A 23,395-nucleotide genomic window follows, 5' to 3' on the forward strand; every position below is an offset into this window, starting at 1 on the left:
CGTCCCACGTTTTATGCCTGTTCAACTAAGGGAGATGGAAATAGATGATTAAGGCATGCAAGTGATGTTGAAAGAATTGGTGGAATGAGAATGGGGAGGAAATGGGTGTACCCCGAGAAAACCCACGGAACGATGTTGTCCACCACAAGCTTACTTGACCAGAGATCGATCCAAGGACCCCATGCGCCACTGAGCCACCGTGCAACCTTCTAACATTATTTTAAAATGTAGATAGATTTTGAATGCGCTCCAATTTTTTTTTCAAATCTCACGAACCGCCACTGCTAACGTTATAAAATATTACAACATACGTAATTGTTAGTTGGTTTGAAGTTTAGAGTCCCTTTCAGCACCAAGACTAGATGAGACATGGATTTTAAAAAATTAACGTAGGATCCAAACCACATGAGCTCCCACAGGGGAACCGAACACGGATCTTCCGCACCAGAGCCGTGTACAGTAACCGCGAGGGAACTCATACAGTGCTGGAAATTGGTATAAAGGCAGAGGGACATTTGATAATACAAGGAGGCAAGAATGCCGAGGATGGATAAAGATGATATATTTACAAAGTAACATTGTAGACTGTACAAAATCAAAAGCATATCGTTTGCTAATATGTCACTAGCACGCATAGTTTACACAAAAAGCGAAATGAGACGATTGTCGGGTGGAAATTGGTATAAAGGCACCCACGATTACTTGTTGTTTGGCGCCCTCTACACGTTCATCATTACTCCTGATGCCACTTTGAGAATCAGCTGACATAGTGCGATAAGAGAAGTGCGGGTGCGAACGTCTTTGAGCTGTTGTGTGGGCCATGCCTCGTGGAAAATTGTTGTCGAGAGGAACAAGCACGTGTCTGTGCGTACAAGGACATAGGCCTGTCAAATCGGCCAATTGCAAAACAGCTAAATCGTTCAAGTTGTGTAATTGATAATTACGTTCGATTGGGCTCACAATACGGAAAGAATGGGAAGTATGGTAGAACAAGAAAACTTTCGGAGGCTGCGAAACGAATTGTGCCCAAGGCAAGGGCCGGAAATATGTCATCTTTCCAAATTGTTGCTGCTTGCAACTTACCTGCCATATCCAGAAGAGTGCGTCAAATTTTGAATCAAGATCCACATCTTATATTCAAGAAACAGAAGTGTAAACCCCCCGTTAGTGCGACGCACAAGCAGGCGCGACTCCAGTTTGCGGAAACACATATGTCGTGGATATCCGAATGGAATCACGTTGTGTTTAGTGATGAGAAGAAGTTCAATTTAGATGGTCCGGATGGTTTTCAATACTATTGGCATGACCTTAGGAAAGAGGAACAAGTGCAAATGAGCAGAAATTTTGGCGGAGAAAGTGTTATGATTTGGGCAGCGTTTTGTGTTAAAGGTACGTCCAACATTGCATGACTCAACACCAAAATGAATTCATGTACGTGCATAGAGATGTTAGAAATAGAATTGGTGCGGATGTATAAGGAGTTAGACGATCAGAATCTGATTTTGCAGCAGGACAACGCTGCTTCCACAGGGCAGTGGCAACCCGACTGTGGTTTGAAGGTAAGGGCATCAAGGTTATGGAGTGGCCAGCGAGAAGCCCGGATCTTAACCCGATAGAAAACCTCTGGGGAATCCTTGCGCGCCTTATTTATCGCAATGGTCGGCAATTTGGGACGGTTGCTGAGTTGAAAAACGCGATACAAGAAGAGTGGTCAGCTATTCCACTGCAACAATTAAGATATCTCATAAACACAATGCCGAAGCGTATATTCCAACCCATTCAGAAGAAAGGAGGGTCAATCAAACACTGAACATCTATTTTCCTTTCTGTACCGTACACTGCATTTTTATTTTTTGCCAAAGACAATGGGTGCCTTTATACTAATTTCCACGCGTAAATGGTCTAATTTATATTTTTGTATAAACTCCACGTGCTAGTGACGTATTAGCAAACGATATGCCTTTGATTTTGTGCAGTCTACAGTGTTACTTTGTAAATATATCATCTTTTTTCCATCCTCGGCATTTTTGCCTTCTTCTATTTTCAAATATCCCTCTGCCTTTATACCAATTTCCAGCACTGTACAACACACCTGAAAACAGGATGAACGCTTTACGTTAAGAGAACCAGAATAAATCGACGAGTTGTGTACGTAACTGACATTTCTCATAATCAATCATTCCATTTTCATCATTCATTTTCATCACTGTCAAAGGCAATTTGGAAAGGAATTACATTACAGTTTACATACTGACCTATCTAGCTTAACAAATGACAATCTACAAAGAAAAAAGTTGGGTATTTTGTGCGTTATATGAAAACAAACCGGATAAATATCTGCTCACGTGTGCCATTGCAAGAACGTGCCGGTGGTGGCGCTGCATGACATCACGTAAGAGAACACATTGCGATAAAAGAAAAAGAAGAGAAACAGTTGCGAATCACGCAAACGATGTTCATTTATTTTGTTTCAAGATTGATAACTACTGCAGTGAAATAGTATTGTTTTTCTTTTGGAATTTATATTCCTCTTTCCTTAATTTATTTTAACTAACTTTTGAAATATGAGATTGGTCTACAAAATCAATCTGCAGCAGAAATAAATTAAAATCCAGAAACAAATAATATCATGAAAAGTTCATAGAAATATATCTTTTATATGGGTCAAATCATGTCAAATAAAAGGATCATTATACACTTCACTCTTTTCGATTTTAACGAAAAATAGTTTGTGTCCATCACTACCGTTTTCCAACCTTCGACTAATTATAGGTTAAATTTATGCTTAATTTTAATCTCTAATTGTTTGTATTTAACAATTTATAAAGTACAATTTGTACAATTTATAACAATTTATGTATTAACAATTTTTATTTAACAATTTACAATACAATATTACTTAACACTTTATGTCTCGATAAAATCGGGACGAGTGGCAACCCTAGCCTGTGAAGATTTGTATACAAACAAGAAAATTAGCAAAACCAAAAATGGATCAAAAGATTGCGATCTTGGCCAATAAGTAGTTTTTGGATCAGGCGCCACAAAATTTTGAACGGCCCCGAAATCAAGTTTTCGTATTTTCTACGGAATAAGCACATCATGTTGAGTTAACTGATAGGTTGGGTTTGGTCACACTATATGTAGTTATAAGGCTTACAAGAAATTTTTTGATTGAATGAAATACGTTGGATCTTGAATCTGGGACCACGAATTTTTTGAACAGCTCTAATTCGAGTTTTCGTATTTTCTACGGAATAAGCACATCATACTGAGGTAACTGGTAGTTTGGGTTTGGCTACACTGTATGTAGTTCTCCACATATAAAGCGTAAAAGAAAATTGTTGATTGAAGTATATTGGATTTTTGATCTAAAAATATACAGAGGTTGAATTATGTCAATTTTTATTTGCTATGGTTGAATATTTTGTGAATATAGAACATTATTTTTCTCCCCGACCTTGTAGACAATCTTCACTTTTATTTCCAGGATAATTTATTGGACTCGAAAAATAAAGCGACATTTGATATAATGCAGGGGTGAAAGTGGATCTGAAAAGGTAGGGGACTTTGGATAACAGCATGACGTCACGCCGTCTCACTGCCTATCTTTGCCCATTGTAATTTTTTAGGAACTGGAGGGCACCGCACATACTATTTGGAGGTGGGGGGACGGCGTCCCCCCGCGTTCTCCTGCACTTTTACCCCTGATATGTTGAAATATTAATATCAGTCAGTATCTTATGTAGGTGTTTCTCAAGGCAATTCAAATTTCGAAGCCTTGGAAGTTCATGTACTGTATTATCTCGATGCTGTCTCCTCAAAATACATAATTGGCTTTTTTTTATCTGTTATGTATTCAACATATTTGATTACATCGTAAAAAACCAAAGAGGGGTACTTTGAAATATATAATTGTAAGAAGTCGACTGGTGAAGTATAGTAATTAGTACGACTTATACCGCGAAAGAGACCGACGCGTCTTTAAACTGGAGCCTGGTTAAACTTCATAGTAAGAAAGTGCTTCTAGCCTGAAGCACGAAATCATTTAGCCAAGTACAAAGTGCTTCTTCTGATCTTCTTGTACAATCCGCGGCAAAAAACCTGCAACATGAGGATGTAAGTTTATTGTGAAACTACGCCTAACAGCACAGGGAATGAACATAACGTCTAAGTGGAATGAATCACGCCACGATAAACCTCGGTCTCCTCCCGTGCATACTTATTTTGGAGCAAAAGACTTCGTCAATTCACAATAAACTTATATGCTCATGTTGCAGGTTTTTTGCCGCGGATTGTACCAAAATACGCAAAACTTACTGAATGGTTTTCACCTCCAATGATTTCCCCAAATATGATCTTGGTTAATACGAATTCTTCTTGAGATTTTTTTTAAAAATCTAACAGGTGTAAATGTTTCAACTTGGGGTGGAAAGGGCACGATGAATCAATGGTAAAGATTTCGCCTCTGATGTTAGGTCGCTCCGGTTCGATCTCGGCCCAAGTGAAGTTTGTGGGGGACCTGTTTTCCTTCCACATTCTCATGCTACCATTTCTTATAATTATTGGGGGCATGGTGGCTCAGTGGTAGAGCGCTTACTTCTGGTCTGTGGAGTCACTGGTTCGATCCCCGGCCCAGTAAGTTTGTGGTGGACAGCATCGTGCTCGTGGGTTTTTTTCGGATACTCCTTTCCTCCTATTTTCTCATTCCACTAATTCTTCCATCATCATTCACTTGCTTTAACCATAGTCTCCTTTAGCCTAAATGGACAATTGTGGGACGTTAAACTGAAATATTTCATGTAATTTCGTTTCTTTATTATCACTCACTTTCTTTAAAACTAGAAATTTCATGGTCTATTTTTTACAACGATACTTATATTTCAAATCTTTATTATATCTTTATTTGTATTTATGGGCAAAATGTACTTTTAAAATATGCACAAGCTGTTCAAGAAAGGAAGAAGATGAAAAGAGAAATAGAAGTAATTTCTATTCTGTTGTGATGCGATGATATTTTGTTATGTTAGTGATTCGACGATGTGAGTTTAGTTGTCATAGCAACGAAACATAAATAATGTATAAAAAAGGATTCATCTCGTGAAATCTATACGTACAATTTTAAAGAGTATAATTGTTTAACTTGTTACGTACTACAATGAAAAGGTAATATCAGGTATACAGTGTGTAAAATGGATTTTGATATATCAGTAGCCTTAGTTATATAAATATACATACTGAGGACCTTACGTTACGTTATAAATTTGATGGTTTCCGTCAAGGATTACATCTTATGGTCGTTATAAAATTGGTGGTTTACCGCCTCAGAAATTTAGGAGATTTGTGTGAAGTTAAGTAAACAATTCCAGTATTGCAGATTGATTTTGAGGCTACGTAGTGATTTTGCTAAAAATATCAAAACGGAATATACTTTATTAAGGAGTGGCAGAAACATTTTCAGAATTATCAAAATGAGTCTTCCTGATATTGGAAATGCAACTGAATCAAATGGTAATAGGGAGATGAAATCCCTTGACCTAGCTGACCTAATTAAACAGCAGATGGGACAATTAAGGCAAGATTTTGGAGACCGAATGAATCAACAAATGGAACAAATGAAACAACTCGATAGTAAGATCGACGTCAACAGTCAACATTTATCAGAACAGATTAATCAGACAAATCAACGAATTGAACAAAGTGACCTTAAAATGGATCAAATACTACGTAGGTTCACAGAAGATATGTCATCACAGGTTAGCATGAATGCTCCAAATGAACCTGAACCTTCCTCAGAAACAACAGAAAATGCAGATCCTGAGTTTGCATTGATGAAATTTGCTGAGCTTTCGCAAAAACATAATGCGGTATTGGTTGGATCAGATTATCCCAACTTCTCTTTTCATTCTAATGTTTTTGGTTGCCTTACTGATAGGGTCTACTCAATGTGCGAAAAGTTATGGTCATCTTCGTCTAGTGAATGCTATTGACTGCTTATATTCACAATATATTCAACATGATATTAATTCTGGAAATGTAGTAATTGTAATAGAATTGTTTAATGATATGCACGCGACCTTGGTTCATGTAGCAAGAAGAAAGTTGATTACATTACCCATGAAATTGAGAAAGAGAACGTGTGTTTCCAACGTTTGTAGTGATCGGCCGATTGAGTTGGAGCTGTTGAAATATTCATTCAGCGAAAAGACCAAAATGATAGTAGTGGACAATCCGATGGTGCTTGTACAGAACGTGATGTAATGTGTTAATTTCAATCATCTAGGTATGACATTGCAAAATTTTGAAAATCCATCAATGTTGCAATACAATACTAACCTGAACTAAACTAACCTTAATCGAAACCAAATTCGAAATATCATGTGGAGAGATAAGTTCCAAGGAAAGAGGACGGAGTACAGAAATGGACGTAGAAACGATCGGCGAAGAGAAGAATGGGTTGACAGAAAGGAAAAGAAGTCCGATAAAAATTATCCGTCTAACGGCGATGGAGCTGCTTATAAGAAGCAGGACAGAGATACATTGGATGCCCCAAGGGAGTCTTCGTGGAACAGAAACCGTGGTAGGACAGACCACCGTGGATATCGTGTAACGGACAAGTACAGCTCTGTTGGGAGAAACAACATTTCGCCACCAGTAAAACGAATGAGAACTGAACCTAATTTTACCGGTAATGTAACTGAATGTAATCTTAGTAGCAACAGTAATAGTAATCGTACTACACTTACGAAGCATGTACTCATTAGATCTGATTTCCCTCGAATTGGATTTCGTAAAAATTCCATAGATGGCACAAATTCTCGAAATAGGAAACAAAGAACTATAGAAGTAAGTAACGCGTAAGACTGTATTCCGATTTATGATTTTCAATGCAACCTAAACAAATTCATTGGTCAAGTAACCTAAGCTAATGTTGTGGCGTCCGAAAAAATATATTCGATTGATTCTTGTTTTATTTCACTGTAAATACCGTTATGATTTCGTTTGTTATTTGCACTTCACTTGAATTCTATGAAGATAATTCATTCGTACTACAATTAAAGGTAAAATTATTGTGTTTTGTTCTGGATATTGTCGATATTTGAATTTTAATTTATATTTTTTTTTCGTATTAAAACTAATTTTTTATTTTAGTCTCATCACTTTACAGTTAGCTGTTCGAAGTGGTTACACACACAATTAAAGTAAGTATGATTTTGTACTCTCACAACATGTTTGGTATATCCTACAGCAAGCATCTTGAAACACTATAACTTACCAGCTCCCTTTGTCTACTGTGTGTGAACTGAAGAAAACAAATTTCCTATCAAAAGTGTGCCAAATGTGTATATATTTTGTTTGAATATATCATATATTTGATCCTTTCTTGTTTAAAAGAGCAATTATGTAAATGTCATAATGATAACCTCTTCTCAATCTTCTTAGTTTTGCCCGATAAAATAATAGATTTTGTTAACCTTCAACTTATAATACATATCAATGGCCCCAAAAGACCTAAAATTAAACAACTTCTATGCCGTTATCTGAATGTACCTTCTGTTTTCGACGTTGAAGTGTATAAATATTTGAAATGAAATTAATTAAGAGAATTATAATAAAATATGAAAATAATATTGATATAAAAATAAATATGATATATGACTATATGAATTGTAATTTTTATATATATACGAGGGTCATTCAGAAACAAGTAATTAGTATGTAATAGTTAACGGTCCAGGATTTCTCTTTTTGTATTTTTTAAAAAAAAAAAGTCCTATTGTCCAGGCGCCACATACAACGATACTTATATTTCAAATCTTTATTATATCTTTATTTGTATTTATGGGCAAAATGTACTTTTAAAATATGCACAAGCTGTTCAAGAAAGAAAGAAGAAGAATATGAAGAGAGAAATAGAAGTAATTTCTATTCTGTTGTTATGCGATGATATTTTGTTATGTTAGTGATTCGACGATGTGAGTTTAGTTGTCATAGCAACGAAAAATAAATAATGCATAAAAAAGAATTCATTTCGTGAAATCTATATGTACAGTACAATTTTAAAGAGTGTAATTGTTTAACTTGTTACGTACTATAATGAAAAGGTAATATCAGGTATACAGTGTGTAAAATTGATTTTGATATATCAGTAGCCTTAGTTATATAAATATATGAACTGTGGTCGTTATATTTTAACCTATATTTTCTCGATGTCTCCCTAAAATTTCGATGCGTCATGACTCTTCTTTGTCATCCTTGAGAAACTGAACATACACTATCTCTTCATAGTTGAAAAATTACATTTACCAAATGCACCTGATAAACATACTTTCCGAAGTGAAATTCATGAGTTAATCTTCACAGTTGGGGATTTCATTACTATTTTATCACATTTTTTCCCCTTAGTTTACTTTTGACATCTTTTCCCAGAAGAATAAGGTAAAAAGAGAAAAAAAAAGCAGTTTTTGAAGAAGTTTCAAAAGGTTTTCTACTCAACTGGGCAGCTGAATTTATCTCTGTTTTCACACTTCAGAAGATGAAGAGTCCCAATGTATCCACAATACAAAGAAAATTTTTCTTTTGTCAAACAGAGATGACGGGAAGTCATTCTAAGGTCATGGAAAAAGAAACTTTGAAATGGAAAAATAAACTATAAAATGTACTGTATGCTATTTGTAACCAAGATTATTTTTTTTATCTAAAAGAAATTCCGCAAGATGACGTCATGTTTTACACTTGTCATAATTGTGAACTGAACAAAACAAATTTCCTACCAAAAGTGTGCTAAATGTATGTGTGTAAATCCATATATTCTCAAAAAACAGATTAAACGTTTTGACTAGAATAATTAGGCTAGAACAGTGGAGCCAACCCGTGGAGAAAATCCCATTTTTGGGATCTTTTGATATTAATTTCTCCAAAAGGGATAAAGTGATTTTGCAGAAATTGGCAGCATATATGTTATTTAACGTACATTTATTTCGTCAATGCCAATAAATTCTATGAGCGGGAACAGGCCCGTATCCACGGGGAGATAGGGTGGGCCGGGCCCCCGTAAATTTTTACTGCCCCCCCTAAAATTTTCACAGTAGGCTTTCAAATGAACTATAATATGGTTGGGTCGGCCCCCTAACTTCTACCCCCCCTAAAATTTTCACAGTAGGCTTTCAAATGAACTATAATATGGTGATGAACTATAATATGGTTGGGTCAGCCCCCTAACTTCTACCGACCCCCCTACATTTTGGGGCTGGGTACCGGCCCGGTGGGAAGTGAACTAATGAATCTTCAATAAACTTCAAATCAGTGCTAATTGTCATATATTGTTAATGTAAAAGGCATGCAAGTATAGAAGTGATTTATACAGTGACTTGAGAATCTTTAAAAAAAAGCACCATGTATCTTATTATAAACTCTGGCATTAAAAAAAAAAATACCAAACGGAAACTACCATATTCCAAAACGTTCCACACGAAATTACTGGAGAATGAGGCTTGTCTTATCCAGTTTCGTTACGTTCCATCGAAAATTACGACACAAATGACTAATGCTGATACTAATTTCTAACAACAAAATGTACACTTTGTTTTCTTCAACATTTTCAATCCTCTTTCTTAATTGCTTATTCATAAACTGTTTGATTAATATAGATCTGAATTCACTCACATATTGAAGAAAATGATGACATACAATAGCTTCACTTTTCATATTTTTTAAATTTTCAAAATTTTGTCGAGCGTGGGAAATTCAAGAGCAAAATGGGGATTTTTGTCTCTCAAGATGGGATTTTATTATGTTTCAGATTGGCATCACTGGGCTAGAAGAATAAAAACAAAGGAAAAACAGAAATATAAATTGAGACAGTCATTTACTTTATATTCTGCACAGTTAATACTTGAAATATGATCGATTAATATCTTGGAAATTTCTGATATTGAACATGTAGTTCATAAAATGTTAATTACAACAGTGTCTTATAGGTATTTCTATATGTTGTGTTAATGCATTTCAGATATCTTCTTTATTTAATGTAAATTTTCTCCATTGTTCAATTATCTCCGACAATATTACCTATGATCAGTGGCGTATTTACGTTTTTGTTTCGGGAGGGGGGGCTTTGCTAACTTTATTCCTGGAAATGTGAAAATTCTGCAAGATATTTCATTTACTTTAATATAGAAAATAAAATTTCGGGGGAGGCTTGAGCCCGGAATCCCTCCTTAAATACGCCACTGCCTATTGTAATGTTTCTTGTATTGAATGAAACATTAGGAATAAATTGATTAAACTTTGTTCAATTATACACAATTTTAGCAGAAAATAATCTTAGAATTTTTCATAAATTCTTCCATGATTCTTCCACCTTACATCAAATTTCCTTAGCTACAAATGATTTACTTTTGTCTTCAGAGTTTGACCTTGCCTTCAACGCTTATTATAATGTAGTTTGATACAGGAACGTCATTTCAAATTTTCCAAGAGGGAGATCAAGATTCTCTACTCATAAGAAATTCGCGTATTTTATTAGTATATTAGTATACAGTTGATTAAAACATGTATTTCTCAAACTCAGGGGGCAATTGCCCCTCCTTCCCTCCTCAAATGACGCCCCTAGTTTGATAGAGTCTTAACACAAACGAAAGAGAAGCATCGGTAAATGACACTTCAATATATCTTTAATGTTGATTTATTTCGAGGGATAAAATTCTGGTTTCATTGCATACATACCTAATCTATTTCAGTCTGAGAAACTTATGAGTTTTGATGTTCCTGCAAAAGGAACTGGATTTAATTGGAATGAATTCTAAATAAAACAAAGAAAGAAAGAAAGAAAGAAAAAATACTCAGAGTACAGAGCACCCTACTTAAGGTGGATCACTAGGGGTTCTCGGTGCTATGCTAAACGCTGCTTGAATAGTGCGGCATTGTCAGATAGTGTCGAGTGTTTACTGATTGCCAGATAATAAAGGGAGTAATCATGGAATTCTGCTTAGATACTTACTGGAGAACTTAGTTTTGACCCTTACCGTGATTCTGCTTCTCGCACTGCAACGCTAGAATCCAGGAATTTTCTTATTGTGACTACTACAGTAAACGTACAAATTTGGCAACAACGCATTATGGCGTTCTGCGCAAGTTTCGTCTCAAAAGCTATTTCCTTAAATGTAAATTAATATTGAAATAAAATATGGAACATAGCACGAAAAATCGTCAAACAATATATCTATTTCGTGATAAGATTATTGCTTTAACATACTTTACATATACAAAGAAACATTTCATAAAACGGAGCACTTCAAGTAAGATCTACCAGCAAGTGCCATCTTGTGTGCTCATTGTAAAACGAATCAAATATTTTCTTTTATTTGTTACATTTTTTCGATATCAGGAGAGACAACCAAATGAATCAGTATCTTGTGCTGTAGCTGAAACAATACTCTATCTTATAGTACAATTTTTATAATCTATAACGTTTCATTGCACAGTAGTTAAGGAAATGAGTTAAAATATGCACTGATTTCCGGGTGGTGATCCACCTTAAAATTATGTACAGTAATTGCGAGAACTTGTGATTACAAGTACCAAGAACAATTGTTGTAATGTTATAGAAGCAAACGAATACAACAATACAAATGCCCCAAAAGACGTTGTTTTAATCAATATCTACCTATGTTTTTCATATTTCCTGAATGGTTTGAGATATTAAATTGCTGTAAACGGCATTATATAATCTTTGGGTCTACTGAAAACCATTTACACAATTGGGTGTGATACATATCTCAGTAAGTTTTCGAAATAAATCCTTTGTGAAAAAAAAATCCAAATTTTCACAATCTCTTGTAGCTTTTATATTAATTATTCGAAATATGCGTCATGATCATAGTTTTATACACTAAAGCCTTTGTATGCGAATGACTCTGCTCGGCTCACATGCGTATTTACTATTAAGAAGCATCCAAAGTTAGTATATTTATGTCACTGTAATGCCATTAAAATGTGACACTGAATGAGGGGTGGTTCCATGGAGAAATCCATCTGGTACGGATCCCCCCTCCAAACTTCCTAACTCAACATACATTAACACACTTTCTCTAATAAAACTATACTTGTTTAACAGTGAAATGATTAATGTAGCATGAACATTTAATCTTCCAGTAGCCCTGCGTGGCGTAGTTGCTAATCTCTCACATTTGGTACGAGCGGTACCGGTTTCGATTCCCGGTGAGAACATTCGGTCGAAAAAGTATAACAGCTTTTTCAGGCCAGTCATCTTGAGTGAGTTTTTTTTTCTGGTTTCCCTCATTCACACCAGGCAAATGCCGGGATGGTATCTAACATAATGGTCCCAAGGCCGATTCCTTCCTTCCCTTTTATCGGATAGTGTACTCGCCGAGGCATATCATCCCTCATATACGTGACGGGCAAAATGGCCTTCCGACAGTCCAGAAAGCTAATTCCTAATTCCTAATTTGATCTTACAGTTCATCTGTACTCTTTCTCTTATAAAAACAATCTAGTTCTATCATTTTTCTGACAACATAGGTGAAAGTATTTTACAAAATTACTTATCGTCCTTTAACGTTCAGAATAATACACGTTCAATACTACATAGACATAATGGCTTGAAGGATTGGGCTCCAACCCTCCAAACCCTGGACCCCTTTCACCAAAATTTTATGGGTGCGCGCCAGGCCCGTATCCAGGGAGGCTAGGGGACCGGGCCCCCTAAATTTTTGCGGCTCCCTAAAATTTTCAGGGTAGCCTTGAAATTAACTATAATATGGTGATGAACTATAATATTTTTGGATCTGGCCCCCCCTAACTTAGCTGAGCCTCCCCTACATTTTTGGGCTGGCTACCGGCCTGGTGCGCGCCTGCACTGAATAATCAATTTGGTATTGTAAGTTTTCGGTCTAGGAATTAATTCGTGCGGGTGGACAAGAGATGGCGCAACGAACGGAGCGTCCCACAGTTCCGTGTATCCACACATGTGTTGCAAACCCCTGTCATCGCGTATCGTTCGTAGTATAGGGCAGTGGATTAAAGCGTCAACAACACCAGTTTGTAGTTAAGTGAACATGGCGCAATTTGTGCCTGATAAAGTGTTTTTGCGGGGTGTCCTGCTGCATTACTTTAACATGCAGAAAAGTGCGACTGAAAGTCACCGTATTTTGGTGGAAGTGTATGGTGACCATGCTCTAGCTGAGCGAACGTGTCAGAAGTGGTTTGCACGGTTTAGAAGTGGTGATTTCGGCTTGGCAGACCAAGAGCGAGCTGGACAGCCAAAAAAATTTCAAGACGAAGAATTGACAGCATTGCTCGAGCAGGATTCGTGTCAAACGCAGGAACAACTTGCAGCAGCATTAGACGTTGATCAAACAACAGTCTCCAAACGCTTGAAAGCCATGGGAATGATTCAAAAGATGTCACATTGGGTTCCACATGAATTGAAAGACAGAGACGTTGAAAGACGAAAAACCATTTGCGAATTGCTGCTTCAACGACAGAGCAGAAAGGGGTTTCTGCATCGAATTATTACGGGTGATGAGAAGTGGATCCATTACGAGAACCCTAAACGAAAAAAGGCCTGGGTGAAACCAGGTGAACCAGGTCCATCACAACCAAAACGAGATATTCACTGTGCAAAGGTTATGCTGTGCATATGGTGGGATATGAAAGGTGTGGTGTACTATGAGCTGCTGCAACCGGGTGAAACTATGAATGGAGAACGTTATCGACGACAATTAATGCGTTTGAAGCAAGCTCTGGCCAGAACACGACCAGAATGGGAGAACAGACATGATAAACTTATTGTTCAACATGATAACGCTCGCCCACATGTCGCAAAACCGGTCAAAACCTATTTAGAAAATGTCGGATGGGAAGTTTTACCCCACCCGCCGTATTCACCAGACGTTGCTCCTTCGGACTACTACTTGTTCGATTGCATGAACAACGATTTGATTGGACAGCGGTTTACTTCTTCAGAAGATATCGAAACATGGGTCTCTGACTGGATCGCTTCCAAGGATGAGGACTTCTTTCGCCACGGAATCCGTACATTGCCTGACAGATGGGCGAAAGTGGTGGCTAGCGATGGACAATATTTTTCTTAAGGTATTTATGTATTTTGTGTTTGTACTACAGCTTCAATGTGTGCGTACCAACCGCACGAATTAATTCCTAGACCAAATAGATTTGAAATGTGTACCTAATAACCTGACATACGATTTAAAAAAAAAAAAATACTACTTATGTTGGTAACACTGTTTATCTCATGATATTCTAGAGTATGTTTTAAAAAAAATCTCCCTGTCGATATTTTCATCATACAAAATTTCAGTTTTTTTAAAAAATCTGTTAGTAAACAAGTTATAAGGGTAATTATAATATTTATAAATCAGATTTAAATAATATTAAGTTAATCATAGTTATAAGGGTAATTATAATATTTATAAATCAGATTTAAATAATATTAAGTTAATCATAACTAGCTACAATTCTCGTTCTTCGAACAGGATAACAGATGTATAGAAAGTAGTTGAACACTTTCCCTCAGGATAAATATTTTAACATAATATAACAATAAAAACTTACAATATACTCTATTTTTGGCATAAATTCTCAACCCCCAGCTTAGAATTCACTTTTAATCAAAATCACATGATAAAACCCTAGTTGAGGTAGGTACTATAGTGATCGAAAAGAGTCGTGAAGCTTGATCTAGATCTACCGATTTCACCACTCAATAGAACGTAAGGGTTGCAACGATAAAGTTTATGCATATTTAGTTAACAGGGCAACAAGGGCAATAGTCCGGTACCTTATGATAACAATCTTGTGGCCAGACTTGTTTAAACTTGTTTTATTTATGCTGTTAAAATATAATAAGTGAGGAAGTCATAAGTGATTGAAGTGCATTTTTAAGGTCTGAAAAATGAATGATAAGTATTAAGGAGATACAAACTTTAAAATTAATAAAAAATAGTTTAATTTATTGCAATAATTATCGTGTTAAGTTTTGGTGGATACTAAAGTAATTTTAAACGAACTGGGACTGCAATATTTAATAATATATGTGGGTTACAGGGTGTGTCCTGATCGTCAATCCCCATCTATGAAATTTTATCAGTGTTGTAGCTCGTACTACGCAGAGAATACTTCCTGAGGATGCAGTGTTGTCAGATTGCCGCTAGTATCGTTTTGTTGTTATTGTCGTTGTTTTATATTTTTGCTAATATTGTTATTGTTTAATTCGAGTAATTGTTAGTATTAGTGTTTTAATTCTTTAAGTATTGTTTTTTCTTTTTTTGTTCGCTTGCCATATCTGTAAGATCGGCAACGTTGTTGGTGAACTTCTGCCGTTTCACTTTTTCCCAAGTGTCCGTTCGAAAGGCAGCTGCACGAGTTGTACCGAATTCTTCCGATGCATCACGTGAGAGGAAGCACTTCTATGATTCGTCGAGAGCCATAGGGCTGTCAAAATTATTACAATAATTATATTCCTTATCCAAATAAATGTTCAAAAAAAAAATTCCATATTCGAAAATTCGAAGAATGCATTATTCAAACATTCGAGTGAGTATTATTCGGATTTTAACAGCACTAGTAGGTACTATGTTCTACAATTCATTTCAAATAGGTCAGACTTTTTCCCATGATCCCGAAAACTATGGGTTAGACCAGCGTTTCCCAACCGGTGTGCCGCGGCACACTGGTGTGCCGTGAATGAGCCGCTGGTGTGCAGCAAGGGAGTCGAAACAAAATTATTAATAGGTATCAAATTGCAAGTCATAAGGAAAATATGAATATTCGTATTTCACATTACTATGAATCTACAATTTTAAGTTTCATACCGTGTTACTTTTATGTACATTTTTAATGCTGAAAAAAGTATTTGTTATCATTGTTATGGCCATAATTGCTTCTTTCTTGTTGCAGACTATTTCGTAACTTGAAATTTTAAAATATCATTCAGTTCTTTCGACAAAGCAAACATGCATACAAATTACCTACATGTGTGTTTTAAAAGTAAAAGAGATTTATTTGTTCGTTCGTTATTTAGTGCTTCATTCTTAGTGAAAGGTTGGATACAGTTGCCGAAAAAGAAAGCGTATTTGTAAAAACCTGTGTCCAATATTTCATTGCAATTGTTTTCTATTCTTAAATTAGAATGAAAAATAAGCATAATGATTTACCACGGGAAAAAACCAGTGATCGAGCTTTCTTCTCTGTGGGAAAATTAGTAATCACAGAAAAAAAATACACGGTATTTTATATTTACAAATAATATCTATGAGTCTGCCGCGAGAATTCAAGTTACACCCATAGTGTGCCGCAAGTTGAAAAAGGTTGGGAAACACTGGGTTAGACGCTACTCTAAGTCATTTTGGACATATTATTTTTCATTTTCTCTGACCCCCGTACCGATGGGAGCTAAACTTGGACTAAAATGGTATCGGAAGTGTCACAATTCATCTCAGCGACTCCAAAAACGATGAATTTGATACTAATGCTAATCGTATTCGGTTATTTTTACTTTGTTAGACCTTTCCATCTGCTAATCAATAGTGATGCTAGGCGTACCTTACTCCCACAGTATTATTTTTTTCCAGATTATAAGTTACATGTGTGCCAAGTTTGGTTGCAATTACTCCAGATGTTCCAGAGTTATACTGGAACATACACACAAACATACATTTTTTATATATTCAAATTCATTTTCCCATGTAAAGAGCATTTAAATAAACAAATCAGTAAAACCAACAAACAAAAAAAAAAAAAAAAAACGAAATCACGTTAATACCAAAAGAAATAGAAAACATTTATAAATGAACCAATGAGCTAAAAAAAAGCGCATGTTCTCTACAACCGTAAAGAAAAAAAAACGATGTCTGACGAAAATATCTGGGGAGGATTCAGCAACCAAGAATTGGCTTACGTGTCCCTGTCACATGAAACCACATTCCACTTGACAAATTTATGACCACCTCTTTTCGCTGTGGTTCAACTTTCGTGATGGGTTGAGATAAATGGTTGTGTCGTGGTAAACCCACCTTTGCAACAAGAATTAAAAAAAAAAGTATCCTGTAGCTACGCTTCCCTCAACACTCATATCCAGTGTACTGCTACTGCAACAACATGTAGCCTGATTTAATTGAATTTAATTTATAGAAAATATGTGCTTCTCGTGTCACATTCAAACATTATCCTAAAAGAGAGGTAACAAACTAAATATTAAAGCGAACACAATTTTGAATTTTAAAGCTGTATGGAGTCAAAGAAAACACTTCGTAATTTGACTACGCTTCAATTTCGATCACATGGTTTCGGGTTCGGTTCCTAATGCAAAATAATGATATATCAGTAGCGTAGCCAGGATGTGTGTTTGGGGGGGGGCCAAGTGCTGTTATAGGTACATATAGAAAAATTACAAACAAAAAAATATATAAACATAAAAATATATAAAAAATTACAAACACCACAGCACCAAAGTACATTGTCGGACCTCTTTGGGGGGGGGGGGCCGACCCCTCCGGGCCCCCCCTTCCCTACGCCACTGTGATATATATATAGTTTAATGTCCCATGTTTATGCCCTTCTGGCTAGAGAAGAAAGATAATGAATCAAAGTGAATGATTGTAAAAATATTTTTTATGTTTTCCCACCGGGAATCGAAACTAGGGCCACATGAAACAAAGCCACATATACGCTAGCCATTAGATCATCGGAGAGGGTAAAATTTCCCGTGGAAAAGCATTAAACGCACTACCAGAATGTTTTTCATAACGCAGGTTCTGTTCTCACGCGGGTTTCATGGCAAGAGACTTTTCAATTTATTATCATTTTTTTTTTTTTTTAATCCCATCTCGCGACAAGTGGGGTTTCGTGATGGACAAAGATCGTGTGCGTGGATTTTTCAGGGTTCTCTCGTTTCTCCCACTAGGAGCGGATCCAGGACGGACTTCTGGAGGAAGGGGCGGTGGATTGTAATACTGCTACTTAGAGCTACTTTTAAGAGCAAACTCTGGGATGGGTTTTATTTATATATAAAATAAAAAAAAAAAACTTCCCTCTTCTGGGGGGCAATCGCCCCTTCTGGATCTGCCATTGCCCCCCCCCACATTCTTATTCCATTAATTCCATTCATAATGATTCAGTTTTATTAATCATCCGTATCTTTAGCCTACAATTGGGTGCACGGTGGCTCAGTGGTAGAGTGCTTCTCTCTAGTGTGTAAGGTCCCTGGTTCGATCTCCGCCCAAGTTAGTTTGTGTAGACAGCATCGTGTCCATGGATTTTATCAGGATACTTCCGTTTTCTCCCACTTTCTCATTCCACCAATTCTTCCATCATCAATCACTTGCTTTAATCATCGTCTCCCTTAGCCTAACGACCATAATCGTGGGATGTTAAACTGAAAGATTTCATTACATTTTCATTTCACTTTTAACTTATAGGACCAGTGCCGTGCCGTGGGAACTCAGCGCCTTTGGTGAGAGTATGCGACGGCGCCCCATGCGCCGTCCAAGTAATTTTTCCTCTCTTTTTTCCTTTTTCTTTCCTGAATTTTGCGCCCCCTTACTTCGGCGCCCGGGGGCGTCGCCCGCTCGCCCAACCACACGGCAAGTACTGTACAGGACATAGTTGTGGAACATAAAAGTGAAATATTTCATTTTCATTTTTCCATTCTTCTTTACATACACATTTCGAAAGCCTCCTGTCATTTACGCATAATGGCCATATTTCTGCCCCATAGAATACAAAACTTCACACGAAACATTTTATGAGGCTTTTTCTCATCCTCTTTTTTGGAGAAAAATAATTCTTAATGTAAATTGTTAGAAACGATCTGGTACTTACGTATCAAGAATTGATGAGCGAGAATTTGAATTTTGTTGATGGTGGCTGTACTGTGCAACTGAAGAATAAGCTCCTGTGGGAAAGTGCAGTGGCGTGCTGATTGCCAACCCTTGACTGTCGGACCATGAGAATTCAACTCTTTTGCTCTGTAATTCTCGTCTTCACCTAAAACAAGAGAAAAAGAAAGGACGAACAACTATTAACTTGGAAGAGAATTCATTGTTTCAAAAGTTGAGCACAATTAATTCTGTCTTTCCCATTGTCTCTCTCTCTTTCTCTCTCTCTGTCTGAGCAAAAGTTTCGAAACTACAATTTGTTTTGTCTTTTTCACTTTAATTACTTCGTCGTTTAAAGAAGGGATGTCCAAATGAAGGCTCGTGGACTTGATGTAACACGCTGAGGACTCCAATTCAGTTACGAGAATCAGAGAGGGGAACATAAAATTTAAAATGGTAGAGTACTCACTTTTGGTGCATAGGGTCCCCGGTTTGATCCCCTCTAGCGCCAAGTGTGCTATGTGGTGAACATACATTATTAGCTACTGAAGACTGGAAATTATCATTCTGTGAGTGCTTTTCCGTCTTATCCTTATCGTCCATGGAGTGAGATCTGGCGACCTGAGGGGCATTGGTTGAAATCCTATGAATCATTTAGGCTAACCCTTAACTTCCCGGTGGTCACATATGTATTTCTTTAGAATCTGATGGTACTCTTTGGAGCCTAGGCTATGAAACATGTAACGTTCCTCTTTGAGCGTTACATTTTCTCAAAGAGAATATTTGCGGAAATGTTCAATCAGCTCTCAGCTAATATTATTTCTTTTTATTTTCTCAATTCTCGACTCTCATGAAGGATTCAAGATGGTCGACAATTGGACTAGTGCGTGTAGATGTAGTATGCTATTTCTCTTTGTACGTCTATGGTTTGCGTTGAGCGGCTTTGAGAGTAGCTCAGATCGTTTGAAATAAATTTAAATTTTTGCGTTTCATGTAAAACGGAAGGATTATTATGAATCTGCATATATAAATGCCCGTTTATATAATTTTTATTCTCCTTTAGTTATATTTGTTTTATTATAAAATCTGTTATTTCCATTCTACGCTCTGATGCGTAGTATGGAATGACCGATCCGGAAGTGAGAGGGCTGCGGAGAGCCCCCTCTGGTTCACCTTTTCTTTGTACTACGAACTGCGAACATGGCCGTGGTGAGGCGAAAAGCACGATTGTCCATATTTTTGGATATTAATTTACAGTGAATTATGCAGTGAGTGGCCGTTCATTAATATAAATATTTAAAGAAGCTGTTTAGTCGAACGGTATGCTAGCCTAGCGGGTATAAACAAGAATCACAAGAGAACTTACTCAAATATTCGACCTGTGCGTTTGGAATATGGCTGGGATTGGTTAGATATTTCCTAACTATTAATGTGATGAAAGCTGAAGTTCAGAAATCCCTTTTTGGTGCTGTCTCCGAGACTGAACTCGATTGATGTATGGCTTCCTTCTCTTGACGTTGTAAATTTCCGTCCACCCTTACTGCGTTTTCTTGGCAAGGGACTTCGTCCTATATTACTTGTTGTCAGCTCAGCCTGCCTCTCCGGAATTTAATGTGTCTAACTGTGGTCGCTGTTGTGAGGATGAACATTGCAGCAGCTTTGCAGTGATTGTTTGTCTACCTGGTGGAGATAGCAGTGGAACGTATGCTTCGCTGTTAACCAAGGAGGGGGTGTGATCAATCCACGCCGAGGTTATGGCTGTCCACATGGTGAGATGTTGGAGGAGTCGTCAGGACCGGTCGCCACCCTGGAGTGCTGTTTCACAGTGTTTCCTCAGTGTCCCTATTCGTAAAGTGAAACCACGGTCGGGTGAGCTTTGGTAACTGTCTACTAGGTAAATATGTCTATTTCTTTTTATTCCGTCTTGTGAAGAAACTGGTATCATCCGGGAAGTTGCGGAAGAAATTGTCCACCGTTTATAGTTGTCCAAATTGTCTTAAATATAACGTCTAACGTCATATTAATGTCTTCGTGTGTTTATTATCTTACTGCAGATTACTTATGAACAAACAATAATATACGTTCAATAATTCTCAGTTTTCTTGGTGTATACATATATATATATATATATATTATCCGAGTCAGTTTATAATGTCCATAATATTGTCCGAAATGAGTTTTGTCCGTAACATGTCCGAGTAAACGAGAGTGAGTCTCTATCCAGTAAGTTGAATCATACGCCAGCGGGGTAGTCTGATATCAAAGCCGTCTCTCTCTTGCTCTGAATAAAATCATCTCTTAGAGTTGTCTAGATGTATAATATATTACTCGCTGCCATTATGTTAGCAACAGGTATTCCGTATTGTCTATTCCCTCAGGTATTCCATTTGATAAATTAAGGATTGATTAGCGATGGCTAGTTTACGTCTGTCCAGCAGCGGGCATTCTGTATTGTTTATCAATAACTCTATACATAAGTATATCTATATAATTTACAATCTAAGCATTAAGTCGCCGCACCCCAAGTTTGCATTCTCGAGTTGTCCTGTTACGTTTGATTGTGATGTTGCTCACTAGATCAGTGAGGCACGTTAAGACGGTGGGTGTACGATACCACTCGTACTTCAATGCGGGAGTGTCAGAAGTCGAGTCGAATTTCATTGGCTGGTTTTGTGTTCCCCATAATGTGCTACAGAGTTTAATGTTATTACCGCCGCTGCTAATAGTAAATGTCGAGGGAAATGCCCTCTTAGCAGTTGGATGCGGGTGAAGTGGAGAAGTTATGTACTAAAAGGGGGAAGGTTAATCGACGCAGCCGTAGGTCTCTCTCTCTGCAAGGAGATGGTTACGAGTGGTAATGTAATTGGTAAACTTCCTTTGGTGAAGTAGCCTACCAAGGACTTTGTGCTATTGTCTAGAAATGTAAACAACTTTCTTACTGTTAGTACAGTGTGGCTTAATTTATATTGTTATTCACCTTTGAGTTGTGTTGGCGTTAAAGGGTTTAAGAAACTTAAACGGAATACAAAGATTTTTTTTTCCTGAACCTAGCTATCCACGATCATAAATGTTAATGAGAGTCTTTGTTATACGTTTATTACAAGGAAAGTTAAATAAACAGAGATGCAAGATATATGGTGTTATCTTAAATGATTTTTTTTCTCTTTCTTTTCCTCGTCTTTTCCTTAGCATTGACAACGCAAGTAGTGTACAAGAATCTGGAGTAAGTAGCGTTGTGTTTACTGGTCTATAAATTATAGTGTAAGAAGGAATTACGGCGACCCAATGTTTTTTTTTTTCCTTTTCTTTTCCTTCGTTTCCTTAATGTTAGCCATGGAATCGAACTAGCGTAATCAGCGCTCTTCAAACACTTCAGTGGATCTTGGGTTAACTATGGAAAATACAAGATAGCATCAAATGTCGTAACTATATAGGTCTAACCATAAAATTGCATACAGAACGGTATTGTTCAAGTTCGAACATTAGTTTAATAGAATCATGGTACAACGTATGAGGCAAAGTATGATTATGTCTAAACACCCATATGCATTCATTCATTGCTGCTCATACTTGTAAACTCAATATATGTTCCCTTCTACCAATTGCTTCACCTCCTCCCGTTCTTGGCTGTCACTAATTCTCCAGCTGTCTACGCATTCCAGACTTACATTGACTATCTGGAAATAACTATGCTACGGAATAGTCCTGTGAAAGAATAAGTAGGAGTGTCACGTGTACACTACGTGAAGGAGGTTGATTTGTATGGCGTGCTATTAATATTGAAACCGGAAGTGGTAGTAGATTTCTACCACATCCAGTTTTAATAGAGATTAGAGTGGATATAGAATATACACTTCTGGATGCTTAATTGATTGCAGAAAACCGCTTCTTTGTATCTATTATCGATTTACGCTGTAGAAATGGACGCTAAAACCGAAAATGATTGATTTTCTGCCTCTTACAGTTTGAATAGAGGATTAAGTAAAAAGATGGTACCTATTCTTAGAACACTAAATCGATTTTAAAAAATGAAAAAAAAAACAACAAAGAAACAAGAAAAGAAAGCAAACACGTTTCGGTATCTCCGATCGTTTTGCTCTACGTATTGAAACCGAAGTTGTAGTAGATTTTTACCACCTCCGGTCTAAATAGACAGTTAAATATGGAGGTAAAATGTATTCTTAGAACGCTTAATAGATTACAGGACGCCACTTTTCGCTATCTATTAACACTCTTGCTGTATAGTGATCAAAGTTAAAACCGGAAATGGTTGACTTCAACAACTTCCACCTCTATCAACGATCTCGAATCCTTACGCTTGACCCCTTACATAATGGCCAAAATTGATGGTGATCCTTCAAGCCACTGATAACCCTGATACAACACTCTCTATATACCCAATTGAAGTTCAAATCTTTCCCACAATGCAACGAAAGTGATATCAGCGACCCTGCCAGCTACAGTCGTAACTAATCGCATCGTCTGCTACTGGCAGTAGCTAATTGTATGAAACTCACGCGCACAGAATGATTTGA

At 36.9% G+C, this 23,395-nt stretch overlaps 1 protein-coding gene across 1 annotated transcript in view; it reads right to left on the bottom strand.

Annotated features, from left to right (window-relative positions):
- Positions 1 to 23,395, bottom strand: part of LOC145670990 (centrosomal protein of 104 kDa) — a 279,449-nt gene that overhangs the window by 121,666 nt on the left and 134,388 nt on the right. Inside the window, exon 3 of the mRNA XM_081739624.1 lies at positions 18,865 to 19,029. Coding sequence (XP_081595750.1) covers positions 18,865 to 19,029 — 165 coding nt within the window. The remainder of the gene's footprint in view (positions 1 to 18,864; positions 19,030 to 23,395) is intronic.

Source organism: Thermobia domestica, chromosome 2, assembly GCF_964235325.1.
Source record: "Thermobia domestica chromosome 2, izTheDome1.hap1.1, whole genome shotgun sequence".
In the NCBI taxonomy this organism is placed as follows: domain Eukaryota; kingdom Metazoa; phylum Arthropoda; class Insecta; order Zygentoma; family Lepismatidae; genus Thermobia; species Thermobia domestica.